General features: G+C 39.6%; 1 protein-coding gene across 2 annotated transcripts in view; it reads left to right on the top strand.

The window, feature by feature from the left end:
* MEGF10 (multiple EGF like domains 10) overlaps positions 1–5,896 on the top strand; it is a 178,648-nt gene extending 172,752 nt beyond the window's left edge. For both annotated transcript variants that reach the window (XM_027547016.1, XM_027547017.1), the window contains exons 23-25: positions 1,520–1,564; positions 2,802–3,008; positions 4,503–5,896. In XM_027547016.1, the coding sequence (XP_027402817.1) occupies positions 1,520–1,564; positions 2,802–3,008; positions 4,503–4,687 (437 nt within the window). In that variant the 3' untranslated portion in view covers positions 4,688–5,896. The remainder of the gene's footprint in view (positions 1–1,519; positions 1,565–2,801; positions 3,009–4,502) is intronic.
* The last annotated feature ends 10,733 nt before the right edge of the window (positions 5,897–16,629 follow it).

The raw sequence follows: 16,629 nt of genomic DNA on the forward strand, positions 1-16,629 counted from the left end.
CAACCCACTCCAGTATTCTTACCTGTGAAATCCCAAGGACAGAGGAGTCTGATGGGATACAATCCATGGGGTCACAGAGAGTCAGACACGACTGAAGTAACTGCACATATGCATGCACATATGATCTAACAATCCCACTCTTGGATATATATCCAGATAAAATTATAATTCAACAAGATACATGCACCCCATGTTCATAGAAGCACTATTCAAATAGTTAAGACATGGAAGAGACTTAAATGTCCATCGACAGATGAATGGATAAAGATGTGGTATGTGTGTATATACTACATATGGAATACCACTCAACCAGCAAAAGGATGAAATAATGCATTTTCAGCCACATGGGTGGACCTAGAAATTATCATACCATATGAAGTAAATCAATCAGAGAAAGACAAATACCATGTGATGTCACTTATATGTGGAATCTTTAAAAATGATACACGTGAACTTATTTACAAAACAGAAATATACCACAGACATAGAAAACAAATTTATGGTTGCCAAAGGGGGAAGAGGGTGGGGCGGGAAATAAATCAGGAGTCTGGGATTAGCAGATATAAACTACTATGTAGACTACAACGCCCTACTCTATAGGGAAAGTGCAAGTGTTAATCACGTAGTTGTGTCTGATTCTTTGTGACTCCAAGGACTGTAGCCCACCAGGCTCCCTCTCCATGGAATTCTCCAGGCAGGAATACTGGAATAGATAGATATCCATTCCCTTTTCCAGGGAATCTTCCCAACCCAGGGATCGAAACTGGGTCTTCTGCATTGCAGGCAGATTCTTGAGGAAACTATATTTAATATCTTAACCTATAATGAAAAAATATTTGTATAACTGAACCACTTTGCTCTACCACAAAAACTGACACATTGTAAATCAGGTATATGTCAGCAAAATCAATTTTTTAAAAAGGTATTACGGTAACTGAAATACTGTTCATCTATATGACACCTCAGCGTTTACAATGCCTTTCCTTATGGTCGATTCACTTTATGTTCACAACAACCCTGTGAGGTTTAGAAGGTGAGTTGTGTTTTCCCTGTTTTAGAGATATGAAAATTGAGGCTCAGCAAGTTGAACGTCTTGCGTAAAGTCATGCAGCTAACAAGTGATGAAGTCCCAGTCCGTTGTCTCAGGTCTGCCTGGCTGTGTCCTTTCCACTGAGCAACCTTGAATCAAGGCAACCTTCTTGGTTCGTTGGTTCCTCGGTGTCTACCCCATGGTGACCAGCCTTTCCCAAAGCCACGAAACAGGCAGGAGAATGCTCAGGATGATACATAACATTTGGTTAACTCTGAAGTACTGACACATCTGGCCCAAGTGATCCAGTGTCAAGGTTTGGAAAATAGAAACCTTGTTTATTTCCTGCAGTAGGGAGACTGTGGGTGCCCAAACCATCATACTCCAGTGACCTGAGAATATTAGATGGGTTTTCCCTTCCTTTCTTTTTTTTTTTTTTCTCTTCCTTTCAGTTCTCACTGGATTTTTTTTTTTCTTCCTTTGTCACAGGTGCTTTTGGACTTGACAGAAGTTATATGGGAAAATCCTTGAAAGGTATTGCCAGAATTTGTAGAAGAAATACATTTATCAGAATCACAATTTAAAATATTTTTTAATATCAGAGACAAAAATAATTTGTTAAACCAGCAAAATTGGCACTCCAGAGAAAAGGTAGCATTGTTACTGTGGTGTGTGCCTGCTAAGTTGCTTCCGTCGTGTCTGACTCTTTTGTGACCCCATGGACGATAGCTTGCCAGGCTCCTCTGTCCATGATATTCTCCAGGCAAGGGCACTGGAGTGGGTTACCATTCCCTTCTCCAGGGTATCTTCCTGACCCAGGGATCGAACCTGCGTCTCTTATGTCTTCTGCATTAGCAGGTGGATTCTTTACCACTAGTGCCACCTGGGAAGGCAGTTAGTGTGGTAAATTACTCCAACAAACCCACAGCCAGGTTTGACTGCCAGCAAGAGTGTGAACGTAAGTGGATCCTGTTAGACCAGAAGTTTTAGAGCACCAATATCTCAGTTTGCTGGGAAAACACACATAATTCGCCTCAAAGAAATATGGCTTATGGAGAGAGAGAAATATGAAGAAAGAAAAAGCAGGGAAAAGAAGAGGTCAGCCTGGTTACATGTTCACTGAAGCCAGCTTTTTGAGAAGAGTTTGAATAATAACTTCATATGCCCAGACCTGAGGTTTTACGAGGAAGCCGTACAGCACAGGTGCCTTCCTCACCATCAAAATAGAACCTCCTTGTGCTCCTGGAGCCAGCAACATGTGGGGTCTTGATCGAAGCCTTTGAGGATTCAGAGACTATTAGTAAAATAGAGTGGAGTTAATTTTATTTGAGTGTGATAATAAAAGGGGCTTTCCTGGTGACTCAACTGGTAAAGAATCCAGCTGCAATGTGAGAGACCTGGGTTTGCTCCTTGGGTTGGGAAGATTCCCTGGAGAAGGAAATGGTTACCCACTTCAGTATTCTGGCCTGGAGAATTCCATGGACTGTATAATCCATGGGGTCGCAAAGAGTCGGAAAATGAAATCAAATCCATGATGTTTACACTGATCCTCACCTTAGGAGCCACGATTACTTTATGGATGGGTAATTTTATAGCTGATTTTCTCCAAATAAGTGGAGAATGAATAGTATTCTTTTCCTTGTTAAAAATGATAGAAAACTAGATGCAAAGGAAAAGAAATAATTTGCCCAAGTCAATTAATCGCCAAGAAAATAAATGTTGTTGCCCATGAAATAGCATTTGCTTTTCACCCCTCTGTCTCTCTTCACAGACCTGGGGAAGCATTCTGAATATAATTCAAGTAACTGCTCCCTAAGCAGTTCTGAAAACCCATACGCCACTATTAAAGACCCGCCTGTCCTTATTCCCAAACACTCAGAGTGTGGTTATGTGGAGATGAAGTCACCAGCGCGGAGAGATTCCCCATATGCAGAGATCAATAACTCAGCCTCTGCCAACAAGAATGTCTATGAAGTTGGTAAGTTTTCTTAACCAAAGAAAGAATCTAGTGAATGAGACTATTCTTTTGAAACAATTTTAAAGTCCTTGAGAATACAGTAGTTGCAGTTCATATACATTTTATTGTAAATAATAATCTGTATTTTAAACTCAGCCTGTGTTTGTGGTGATCATATTAGTTGGTGTCAAATGAACTTTCCAGGAAAAATACTATTTCAAAAAGTCAAAGTAGGTTTTTTCTTACCTCCCTAGTTATCCATCTTTTGTTTTGTAACCATAGTGAATATTTTAGCACGCATGTGGAACAGCATATGTATCATATTAGCTAACATGTTGAGTTAGCCAAAACAAATGGTTCAAGTGGATTAAACAGATGGTTCCATTTCCTGGTTGCATCCATTATACCAATATAATGCTTTTAGCAGAATTTTAACATTTTACTTTTATATTTGTCTAATAGATCAGTAATATTCCCAGCTGTGAATCTGATACAAATTAATAAGAATTCAATTAATATTAGAGTTATTTTGATTGCCCCTTGCACATCCATTTGAGGAAGCTAAAACATACCAGAGCAATCCTGGGCTAGATAGTAGAGCTTTATATTGTCATTTTTCTTTCTCCATATCTTTCCCAGTATTTATGATTTGAACCTAAAAAAATTCTCTATTCTAGTTGATCCTTGAACAACATAGGTTGGAACTGCACAAATCCACTTACACACGGACTTTTTCCACTTAGTAAATGCTACACTGCTACACACTCTTCTGTTGGTTCAATCCAAGGATGTGAGATGGTAAATAGTGGGGCCAATTTTAAAACTGACTATGGATTTTAAATTGTGGTGGGTTGGGGTTATGTGTGGAGCACCCCTAACCCTGAGTTGTTCAAGGGTCAACTGTAGTGACTTATTTAACTCTAGTCACTAGTCATTCATTTTATGCCATAGATGTGACCGAAAGATATGTAACTCTTTTTAAAGTATTAAGACAGCTTTGTAAAATGGAAACCAGGATGAACTAAATTTAGTTTTGGAAGTGAGCAGCAGTTCCCTTTTGAATTGTCCCCTAAGCCTACCACTGTGAGATGGGAACACAGCTGAAAACCTGAGTCCGGAATCCTAAAGCTATGAACTTGTTACATGTTTCCATGAATCAAGTGATCGCCAGAGGACCTTGTTGTTGTTACCTGTACAGGAAGGGGCTTGGACTAGATTATCTCCCAGGTTTTACAGACAGTGATTCATGTCCAGGGTTTCTTTATATTCCCTTGATGTCTTCATCCCAACCACACAGTCACCCTTTGTTCTGAACATCATTTGTAAGTGTCAGTGGGTTACCAACCACAGAGTAGTCACCTCTATGGGATTATACAAGGATTGTTTGTTTTTAAAAATACTTTCTTATATTTTTACGAATGTTCCTCTGGCGTGTTTGATACTTGCATGAAATGCCATATTGTATATTTTTAAAACGTCCTTGTTTATCAATTAATGTGTCCCTGGTTGTCACAGAACCTACAGTGAGTGTTGTCCAAGGAATATTCAGCAATAATGGGCATCGCACCCAGGATCCATATGACCTCCCAAAGAACAGTCACATCCCTTGCCATTATGACCTGTTGCCAGTCCGAGACAGTTCATCCTCCCCCAAGCAAGAGGATGGCGGCAGCAGCAGCAGCAGCAGCAGCAGTGAATGACACCAAAGACCACTGGGTAGCCACTGGACCCCTTTCCAGAACTGCAGTTCGGTTCTTCTCCATCCTCAAGTTTGCCACCCTATGTGAATGTTAATCTACTTCATAGGCAATTGTTGGACATGAACCCGAAAGCTCAAAGCTGAGGCTAACTGACCATAGGTCCTCCTTATACAGGTGGCTCAGAAGGAGGTATCAATGTGATTTCCCATTTTTGTTAGTATTAGAACTGCACCCATGAAGCATGACTTACTGTAAAATCTTGGCTAAAAGCATGACCGTGCAGGACTCGTTCAGAGACACGGGTTGCAGCGGATGTTGGTATTGTTGCTTGAAAAATTAAAATTTAAATATTTTCTTTCTCATTTGCATCATAGAACTGTACCTAGGATTGTGCATTTTACCATGAAATTTACTTCATTAAAGTGTCACATGCTCAACACATAGAAGAAAAGGGCCATCTCATTGAGTCCTTATTGTTTACCTTTTTTCAGCGGGACTCATTATTGTAAGGATAATAGGACCCCAGCAGGAAACATTCTGTCAAGTACTGCACTGACTCCTCATAAACTCTAGAGGTGCAGAGCAAATTTACATATGAACACTTTAGACTTTTTTTTGTAGGATGAGGAAATGTACATTTAGAATTACTTTAGAAGTAATAGAATTACTGCAGCAATGAATACACAGATGTGACAGACAGAGATGCTTCTCTGTTTTTCGGCCCATTTTAGATCCACGACATTATTCTGATCACTGTCCCAATCATACACATTCACCACTTGAGATCCATAACATATCAATAATTATTTCATACATACAGAAATGAAATAATTTTATTTTTGACAGCTTGGATTGAATGAGTGTCTAATGATTGGAAAAGGTTGTAAATGTTAGGTGTAAGATGATGCTTAAGTTTTGTAAGCCATTAGTAATACATGCTGTAATACAGAATTAGCAGAAAGTTTTGATTAATTTTTCCCTAGAAGTGACCGAAATATTTTTGTGCATATTTGAGAAAAGGGCACTTTGCTTTTATTAATTGTTGATTTAGAGAAACTATGCTTAAGCTGGTCTTTTGCATTGCTAATATGACATGTACCCCATTTTTCATTAATTTGTATTTCCGTTTTTAAGTTGTATATTCTATGTTTTGTAGTGTTTGGATTGTTAATGAAAAAAAATATTATATGTTTATTGTTTCTTGTGTTATGGCCGCTTTTCTTTTTGCTTCAGAAAAATGCATTGGTCTTGTTTCTTTTGGAGGGAAGAGAAGAAGATATATAAATCGAATCCATTAAAATGGGGCATTACTAAAATAGTGTAGTAACAAGTAAATGGTTTATAATGGAAATGGAGAAGCATTTAAATATTCCAAAATGGAGTTCCTCTTGATCTGTGGGTCCTGAGTTTTGGTTAAACCAAAGGGAAGAGGAACGGGGAGTCATTGTCCCTGAGCGAGTACCACAGACTGATCTTACTGAAGACCTTCATTAGGGTGATCATATAATCAATTATCCAAACTGGGACACTTGTGAAAGTAAATGAAGGCATTATGAATAATTATCCTGCAGTGGGCTTAAATGTGCACTTTAACAGGCAAACCAGAAGATATACTCATCTTGTGTATTCTGAATGTAGTTAACATTTTTCACTCCAAGGGAGTTACCTCAGGAGAATGCCAACTCCATGCAAGGAAACCAGTTTCTCTTTGACCTACCTGGGCAACCTGAAGAGCTGAAAGCTGAATGAGGAAGCAGTTTTGTAAGAGAAAACAGTGGCCATCCATCTTTTAAAGACATGAAAACCTATGTGGTGTCCTGTGCCAGTGAGTCAACTCACAAATACGTATTGTACTTCCATTCTGCCAATAGTATACAGAAGGCACTGTCCTTGCCAGTCACCCAGTGGGGTATCCTGTGCTTTCATATCACACACCTGCACCTCTGATGTTGGTTTGATCAGGTGGATGAGAGAACAAATATACTTCTTTGATGGCTGTTTCTTTCAGGGAACTCCAAAGTTAATTCAAGGAAATGGGAAATGCCCGGAACACACCTTAGAAACAATTGATTTATTTCAACAGTGTCCTGCTGGTTGGCCCTTGATTCTAGGGAATAGAGATCTAATTGAGACAATTGGGTTCATAACCATGTAAGAGTCCTTTTTGGTTAGAAAAAAGAAGACAGCTTTCCACTTCTAAGATTCATCTCTTCAGAGCTCCATGGTAAGTTGAAATTTCCCATTACTCCCTGGCTGCTGCTGCTGCTGCTGCTAAGTCACTTCAGTTGCATCCGACTCTGTGCGACCCCATAGACGGAAGCCCACCAGGCTCCCCCGTCCCTGGGATTCTTCAGGCAAGAACACTGGAGTGGGTTGCCATTGCCTTCTCCAATGCATAAAAGTGAAAAGTGAATGTGAAGTCGCTCAGTCGTGTCCAACCCCTAGCGACCCCATGGACTACAGCCCACCAGGCTCCTCCATCCATGGGACTTTCCAGGCAAGAGTACTGGAGTGGGGTGCCATTGCCTTCTCCAAGATAAGTTAAAAAAAAAAGACATCTTTTTTTTTTTCCTAATTCCCCTATTTTTAAAAAATGAAGGCTTCATGTCCCAAGGCAACAGCAATGTAAATAGAAAACCTAGGAAACAGAGGTGGGTCCAGAGGGGCACTGATATCCCTCCCTGTGCGATCTTTCTGACAGATCGCCTCCTCAGGATGGCTGGTGTCCTAAAACGACATTTGGACCGGAGGCAACTCTTACACATAGCATTGTGGATATTGTAAAACTACACACTATATTTAAAGAGATCTAGTTGAAAAGTAAAAAATTTCTAGATACTTTGATAAAGACTTGGGTAAAGATACTTTAGAAAAACAATTTTGGCAGAAGGAGAATTGGAGACAAAAGAATCTGACAGTTTTTCCCTTGAAATTACAGTGTTTTGGGCTTTTTCAGATATATCAAATTCGATTTAATGGTAATGTTCTGCTTTGTACACAGTGAATCTGTTTTCATAACGTTTGAAAGTAAAGTCACTCAGTTGTGTTCGACTCTTTGCAACCCCATGGACTGTGTAGCCTGTTAGGCTCCTCTGTCCATGGGATTTTCCAGGCAAGAATACTGGATTGGATTGCCATTTCCTTCTCCAGGGGATCTTTCCAACCCAGGGATCTAACCCAGATCTCCTGCATTACAAGCAGACTCTTTACCATCTGAGCCACCAGGGAACCCATTTTAATTTAGAACCTTAAAAATAATCTCTACTCAATATCCTATAGTGGTCAAAGCAGTGAATGAGCTTGGTGACATGTAGCAAAAACCATTCATGTAGGGATGTCAGCCAAACTATTATACTTTCTCTAGAGGTTGATGTGTCAGAAAATTTATAACCTATTTGTATTTCTATATAAATACATGAAAACTGGCCCAAATTATAGTTTGTATGCTTGCTTTAATACAGAGAAAATTATTTGTAGTTCAGTTCAGTTCAGTCGCTCAATCATGTCCAACTCTTTGAGACCCCATGAATTGCAGCACGCCAGGCCTCCCTGTCCATCACCAACTCCCGGAGTTCACCCAAACTCACATCCATCGAGTCGGTGATGCCATCCAGCCATCTCATCCTCTGTCGTCTCCTTCTCATCCTGCCCCCAATCCCTCCCAGCATCAGAGTCTTTTCCAATGAGTCAACTCTTCGCATGAGGTGGCTAAAGTACTGGAGTTTCAGCTTTAGCATCATTCCTTCCAAAGAACACCCAGGACTGATCTCCTTTAGAATGGACTGGTTGGATCTCCTTGCAGTCCAAGGGACTCTCAAGTCTTCTCCAACACTGCAGTTCAAAAGCATCAATTCTTTGGCGCTCAGCTTTCTTCACAGTCCAACTCTCACATCCATACATGACCACTGAAAAAACCATAGCCTTGACTAAACGGACCTTTGTTGGCAAGTAATGTCTCTGCTTTTGAATATGCTATCCAGGTTGGTCATAACTTTCCTTCCAAGGAGTAAGCATCTTTTAATTTCATGGCTGCAGTCACCATCTGCAGTGATTTTGGAGCCTCCAAAATGAAGTCTGACACTGTTTCCACTGTTTCCCCATCTATTTCCCATGAAGTGATGGGACCAGATGCCATGATCTTTGTTTTCTGAAGTTAATTATATGATGAAGAATATTTCATAATTATTTACAATGTTTGATTTGAATTTCTCTCCTATGCTAGGGAGCTTATGTGTTTTTATTATCTCTGTGGAAAATTATTCACCAAATTCAGGAAAACCAATGTGGAATTTTATAATAGGACAGTTATCACTTCCAAACAAATCCATTAGCACAATGACTACATGTTGTGAGAAATGCAAACAACTTCATGAAAATGTAACCATTTTGACCTCAAAGAATCACAATAATAGTTATCAATTATTGGGATTTTAAACTATAAATATTATAAGAGTTGCAAAGAGTATTATGATACCATTTAGGGTTCATGTCAATGTTAGTTCGTTTATCACTTAAAATGAGATGTAATCATTTAAAAAATTGAGTTTTAAGGTTATGTCCTTTAAATAATAGATTTTCTGTCTTTAAGTAACATGTCCTAATTATTCATATTAAGTATTTAAGAGTGAATCACATGGTTTAGATGGGTGTTTGTCTAGTAACTAAAGATGTACGACCAGTTGCTGCTTTAGGGTCCCCTTAATACTGATGCCTAACACTAGTCTGTCTATTCTAGTTCAGTATTTAGTCTAGGCTTCCTTTTGATATGAACAAATCACAATATATATTTTTAAAAGGAAGATAATTAAAACATATTAGGACGTATGTGCTTGTAGCAAACAAAAAATTCTTTCAGTGTTAAAATATCTCTTTTCCCAAAGATGATTAAATTTTCATCAGTATTAGCTAACATTCTTATATATATGACCAAATGAGTTTGTAGATTAATGTAATAAACTTTCTAATAAAAACTAAAGTAGTGTTTATTGCTATGTTTGATTCTATTGTTAATTAAAGAGGAGAAAAATTATGCTACTGGAAAAAAAATTAATATTTTTTCATATGTGATCCCTTAGCACTATATATACATTTTTAAAAAAACAACTATATTTTATTATATTTAATTGCTTATATACCTGCTTTTTCTCCAGATCACTTGTTCTTTAAAGACAGAAGCAACATTTTTGTTCATATTTGGATCCCTGGAACCCAGGTTAGTGCCTGAGATTCAGGTCTCTATAAAAAACTTCAGGTTATCTTATATGGATTTGCTTTTTAAATCTCAGTAACCTGTTAATGCTCCATTTTAAAATTTAAAATTTTTTGGAGGTCTCACTTTATAGCTGGAGAAGGAAATGGCAACCCACTCTAGTATTCTTGCCTGGAGAATCCTGTGGACAGAGGAGCCTGGTGGGCTGCCATCTATGGGGTCGCACAGAGTCAGACACGACTGAAGCAACTTAGCAGCAGCAGCATCACTTTATAGCCCTGTGTTCTAGGGCTCAGATATGAATAAAGCATTGCTGCTTCTCTCAATCACTACTGAGGGCTTGAGTGCCAAGACCAGTTGGGGCTGCAGAGATGTAGAAGATGTGAGCTCAAGTAGCTCATTATTTCATGAAAGGAATAAAGCATCTACTTTAGCTGCATGACTTTGGTAAGTTACTTAACTTCTCAGGACCTTGGTTTCTATATTATATGTTGGAAATAATAGTACAAAGGGTTTTGTGAGAATTTAATAACTTTAATTATATCTACAAACACTTACTTCTCCAGGGGATCTTCCCAACCCAGGGATCAAACCTGAATCTCTTGTATTGACAGGCAGATTCTTTATCGCTGAACTACCAGGGAAGCGGGGCATATAATTATAGGACCAGAGTGAGTTTCCTAGAACTGGAGATAAGGATTTCTCAATTTGGAAATTTAATCAGTTCAGTTCAGTTGCTCAGTCATATCTGACTCTTTGCAACCCCATGGACTGCAGCATGCCAGGCTTCCCTGTACATCACCAACTCCAAAATCTTGCTCAAACTTATGTCCATTGAGTCAGTGATGCCATCCAACCATCTCATCCTCTGTCGTCCCCTTCTCTTCCCGCCTTCAGTCTTTCCCAGCATCATGGTCTTTTTCCAGTGAGTCAGTTCTTTGCATCAGGTGGCCAAAGTATTGGAGTTTCAACTTCAGCATCAGTCTTTCCAATGAATATTCAGGATTGATTTCCTTTAGGATGGACTGGTTCGATCACCTTGCAATCCAAGGGACTCCCAATAGTCTTCTCCAACACCAGAGTTCAAAACCGTCAATTCTTCAGTGCTCAGCTTTCTTTATAGTCCATCTCTCACATCCATACATGACTACTGGAAAAGCCATAGCTTTGACTAGACAGACCTTTGTTGGCAAAGTAATGTCTCTGCTTTTTAATATGCTGTCTATGTTGGTCATAACTTTTCTCCAAGGAGCAAGCATCTATTAATTTCATGGCTGCAGTCACCACCTGCAGTGATTTTGGAGCCCCTCAAAATAAAGTGTGTCACTATTTCCATTGTTTCCCCATCAATTTGCCATGAATGATGGGAACAGATGCCATGATCTTATTTTGAATGTTGAGTTTTAAGCCAACTTTTTCACTCTCCTCTTTCATTTTCATCAAGAGGTGCTTTAGTTACTGTTCACTTTCTGCCATAAGGGTGGTGTCATCTGCGTATCTGAGATTATTGATATTTCTCCCAGCAATCTTGATTTCAGCTTGTGCTTCTTCCAGCCTAGTGTTTCTCATGATGTACTCTGCATAGAAGTTAAATAAGCAGGGTGACAATATACAGCCTTGACATACTCCTTTCCCTGTTTGGAACCAGTCTGTTGTTCCATGTCCAGTTCTAACTGTTGCTTCCTGACCTGCATACAGATTTCTCAGGAGGCAGGTCAGGTGGTCTGGTATTCCCATCTCTTTCAGAATTTTCCACAGTTTATTGTGATCCACACAGTCAAGGGCTTTGGCATAGTCAGTAAAGCAGAAATAGATGTTTTTCTGGAACTCTCTTGCTTTTTCCATGATCCAGCGGATGTTGACAATTTGATCTCTGGTTCCTCTGCCTTTTCCAAAACCAGCTTGAACATCTGGGAGTTCACCATTTATGTACTGTTGAAGCCTGGCTTGGAGAATTTTGAGCATTACTTTGCTACCGTGAGAGATGAGTACAGTTGTGTGGTAGTTTGAGCATTCTTTGGTGTTGCCCTTCTTTGGGATTGGAATGAAAAACTGACCTTTTCCAGTCCTGTGGCCACTGCTGAGTTTTCTAAATTTGCTGGCATATTGAGTGCAGCTCTTTAACAGCATCATCTTTTAGGAATTGAAATAGCTCAACTAGAATTCCATCACCTCCACTAGCTTTGTTCATAGTGATGCTTCCTAGGGCCCACTTGAAAATTTAATATAAGAATGTAAAAACAAAAAATATGGTAACTACTGAGAAATGCAATCAAGAGAAAATTTCTAAAATGGTAAGTATGAGTAAGAGAATCAGGAAAGACTCATCCAAGAGACCCAATAGTGAGAAGGGAAAACAATTGAAGTAGTAACCAAAGAAATATAGAACAAAAATTCCATAATCTATACTCTTGTGTACTGTGAATCTTTCAGGTTTTTAGATCTTTATTTCAGTTATGAAAGGATCTACTGGACAAATGAAAGATAATTAATGAAAAAAACATGGAAACAGATAACTCCTGATGAGTTTTCTGAACTCTAAGACTAGAAAAAATTAAAATGGTACAAGTAGAATTAACAGAGTGCTTACAAAGTTAAGATATAATGAATAGAGAGAGTGTAGGGTGGAAGCAAGAAAGGGGAGGATACCAAGGTGGGAAAGGGTATAAGACTGCCTGACGTGTTCTCCTGCCTACTATGCTTCTGCAGCAGCAGCTCCTCTCTTCCTAGGACAGCACGGCTACTTGACAGGAGATTGCCAAATAGCCCCCATTTCATTCTACTTGAAATCTCTGATCCAGTTGGCATAGATCAGGAAGAGACTGTGGCAACAGGAAGAGAAAAAGGACTCTATGTGCCAGACTGGCACAGGAGAAGCTAGAAATACCAAACCACCAGCCAGTCATCCTTTGGTGGTAATGGTTTAGTCACTAAGTCATGTCTGACTCTTGCAACCCCATGGACTGTAGCCCACCACGCTCCTCTGTCTGTGGGATTCTCCAGGCAAGAATACTGGAGTCGTTTGCCATTTCCTTCTCCAGGTTATCTTCCTAAACCAGGGATCGAACCCCAGTCTCCTGCATTGCAGGCAGATTCTTCACTGACTGAACTATCAGGGAAGCCCAATCATCCCTTACTGAATTGCTTTTAAAGAATCAGTGAATGTGTACATGGCTGTCGGCTTATGGTGGGTTGTGCTTCCTCCTATACTGATGGCCTGGACTTGTTTACTGATGATAAAGTGATAGAAAAATCCACATATGCCTTGAAGAAGCCAACCTGCCACAGTGTATTTGATGATTGGCATATGATTGAGAAGTTTACGGAGCAAGTGATCTTTCAATATGTAAGAGCAGAACTTGAAGTCCATTAATTTCTTAAAAACCTCCACTAAATACTTCACAGAGAAAATACTGCTAGACTGATGCTTGAGCCTTTCCCTTTTCTAGGCTCCTACCTAACCATACAGGTTAGTTCTGCCTGTAAACAGGCTAGTTTAGCTGCATCTTGTATATTAGGACAATCAAGAGAAGATAGGAACACTAACTTCTCTGAAGGTCCAGCCATGATCGGAGACTTGAGACATTGCATCCCAAGGGTTTAGAATAGAATGTTAGATGCCATATTGACATCAAGGTGAAGAATTGAGTGCTTGTGGATGAAAGCCAAAGTTCATTTACATAGAAGTCATTTTATATCCCATGCAGATTTGGAGGTTCATGCTAGCATTCATGCTTGAGTTCTACCAAGCATGCCACACCACAAAGATTTATGAAGAAAGTGGTGCTAGTATGTGTCATCACTTTCCAATATTCGGAATCATGTTTTAAGATTGATTTTATGGTTAAAGAAGAAGAGACTTTTTTATAACCTATTTCTTATAGATGACCTGGCTTGATAATAATATAGTATTTTATATTATATAATAGTCAATAACCTCAGATACGCAGATGACACCACCTTTATGGCAGAAAATGAAGAGGAACTAAAAAGCCTCTTGATGAAAGTGAAAGAGGAGAGTGAAAAAGTTGGCTTAAAGTTCAACATTCAGAAAACGAAGATCATGGCATCTGGTCCCATCGCTTCATGGGAAATAGATGGGGAAACAGTGGAAACAGTGTCAGACTTTATTTTTTTGGGCTCCAAAATCACTGCAGATGGTGATTACAGCCATGAAATTAAAAGATGCTTACTCCCTGGAAGGAATGTTATGACTAACCTAGATAGCATATTCAAAAGCAGAGACATTACTTTGCCAACAAAGGTCTGTCTAGTCAAGGCTATGGTTTTTTCAGTGGTCATGTATGGATGTCAGAGTTGGACTGTGAAGAAAGCTGAGTGCTGAAGAATTGATGCTTTTGAACTGTGGTGTTGGAGAAGACTCTTGAGAGCCCCTTGGACTGTGAAGAGATCCAACTAGTCCATTCTGAAGGAGATCAGCCCTGGGTGTTCTTTGGAAGGAATGATGCTAAAGCTGAAACTCCAGTACTTTGGCTACCTCATGCGAAGAGTTGACTCATTGGAAAAGACTCTGATGCTGGGAGGGATTGGGGGCAGGAGGAGAAGGGGATGACAGAGGATGAGATGGCTGGATGGCATCACCGACTTGATGGACGTGAGTCTGAGTGAACTCCAGGAGTTGGTGATGGACAGGGAGGCCTGGCGTGCTGCGATTCATGGGGTCGCAAAGAGTCAGACACGACTGAGCGACTGAACTGAATGGAATAATATAGTCAATATATCCACATGCAACTGTAGAGGAAAGTTACAATGATTACGTAATGAATGAATGAATAATGGCTTCTGCTTACTTTGGCAATGCCAGGTTTAACTTTGTTATTCCTCAGCATTTTTTTCAGATGATTTGGAAATATTGCTCCTTCTGTCCCATTCTATAATTGGCAATAATTCATGATGAGAGCTAAAGGTTCAGGAAGCTAGTAACATAAAGGGCTATAGGATAACTACAACCTGTCTAGCAAAATATTTTACAATTTTATTTCAAAGCTTAAGTCAGGTCTTTGATATTTTACCCACAAAGCTGAGAGCCCCAGTTCCAGAGGTTTTGGATGTCAAGAGCAGTTCCATTGAATTTTCTGGCAGGTATTGGTAGGGAGTTTATTTTAGTGGGAAATGTTACACTCAACTTCTCCCAATCTTTACATCCACGAACCTTCTATTACAGCTCAGTTGTGCCATATGCTGGTCTTCATTCCATGCCCAGACCCTCCCTCATCTTCTTCTTCCTGGCACTTCTCCCCATCTCTCCCTCTGTCCCCATGTCTGCCTGTACAACATTTGCTCCGAGGCCTTGCTTTCCATGGGCTGCTCTCAGGTGATGATTGAGTGCAGGAAGGAAACCAAGGAAAGCCCTTAACTTTGAAATGAGGAACTCCTTTGATGGGTGACTTTGGCTCAAAGACTCCCCACTGGCCTGACCTGACCTTTCTTGAAACTGTGCTGGTACTCCAGGATCTTCCTTCTGTCTCTGCTTCACAGGACTGGGCTTGCATCAGCCTAAGGAGAGTATAGACCCAAGCATTCTGAGGTAAAAATACATGTTGTGAAATCGGCCCTGTGCAAACACATCTGACTGCTCTGCTTTATGATGGCAGTCAGTTCTGTTACTTAAATTCAATGGCTCTTTCTTTCCTTGGTCTCAGCCTAGTGACCCCAGTGGTAACGCTGGTAAATGTTTAACAGTCAGCTCTCTGAAAAGAATGAAAAAGCAGGGATTTGTAGCATTCTCCCAATTTCATTTTCCTAATGAAAATACATTGGTTTAAAATTAAAATAATTCTAAGCTTAAAAAGATTCACTTTAATAGTTCTACTCACTAAGTAGCTGGGCATTGCTAAGTATCAATTGCTGTCCTTTATGTTTGAATTGTGGCCATATGTTTATTAAATTTAAAATTTTTACGAATATTTCATTTGTGCTGTAGGTAGATTTTCTTTTCTGGTAAAAAACAAACTAGAGTGGAGTCACTTGACCAAGGTAATTTTAAATCATCAGAATGAAAGGCAGGATTTTTCTTACCTGCCTGAGATGTTGAAAGAGAATCTGGAGGGGCTAAACTGAAATGTTGATCTCCAGAAAGAAGGTATTATTTTAAAAGGATACAAAGAGGGGAGAAAGCTGGGGAAACATGCCGAGGCTGAAAATACTGCTATTTTCCCTCACAGTGAAAAGTATAAGGTGATTACCAATGGATACCCTTAAACCTAGAATGGGGAACCATGGGGCCATATTAATCACTAGAAAATGTCTTTTGGATATGAAAAGAGCACTGTTTCATTTAGTAGGGTAACCAGTTCTTCTATGAGCTGAGCACCTGGTATAAATAAAATAGGGTTTCATAAGGTAATTTTGATTGAACAAACACATGTAAGAACACGATGTGCTTCATTAATGCTTTCAAGTGTGCGTGCTCATGCACGCAGTCATGTCCGACTCTTAACTTCATGGACTATAGCCTGCCAAGTTTCTCTGTCCATGGGGATTCCCAGGCAAGAATACTGGAGTAGGTTGCCGTGTCTTCCTCCAGAGACTCTTCCTGACCTAGGGATCGAACCCAAGTCTCCTACTTGGCTGTGTTTTAAAATGTTATGCTTAGTAAAAATTTCTTCTTTGGCAGTTACTGGTTAAAGGCAGACTAATTTAAGTCAAGACACCATCTCTAAAAAAAATTTGTCACAGCCCAAGGTGATTATTTCAAGGAAAATTTTGCTTA

The sequence above is a fragment of the Bos indicus x Bos taurus genome, chromosome 7 (assembly GCF_003369695.1).
Source record: "Bos indicus x Bos taurus breed Angus x Brahman F1 hybrid chromosome 7, Bos_hybrid_MaternalHap_v2.0, whole genome shotgun sequence".
Lineage (NCBI taxonomy): Eukaryota > Metazoa > Chordata > Mammalia > Artiodactyla > Bovidae > Bos > Bos indicus x Bos taurus.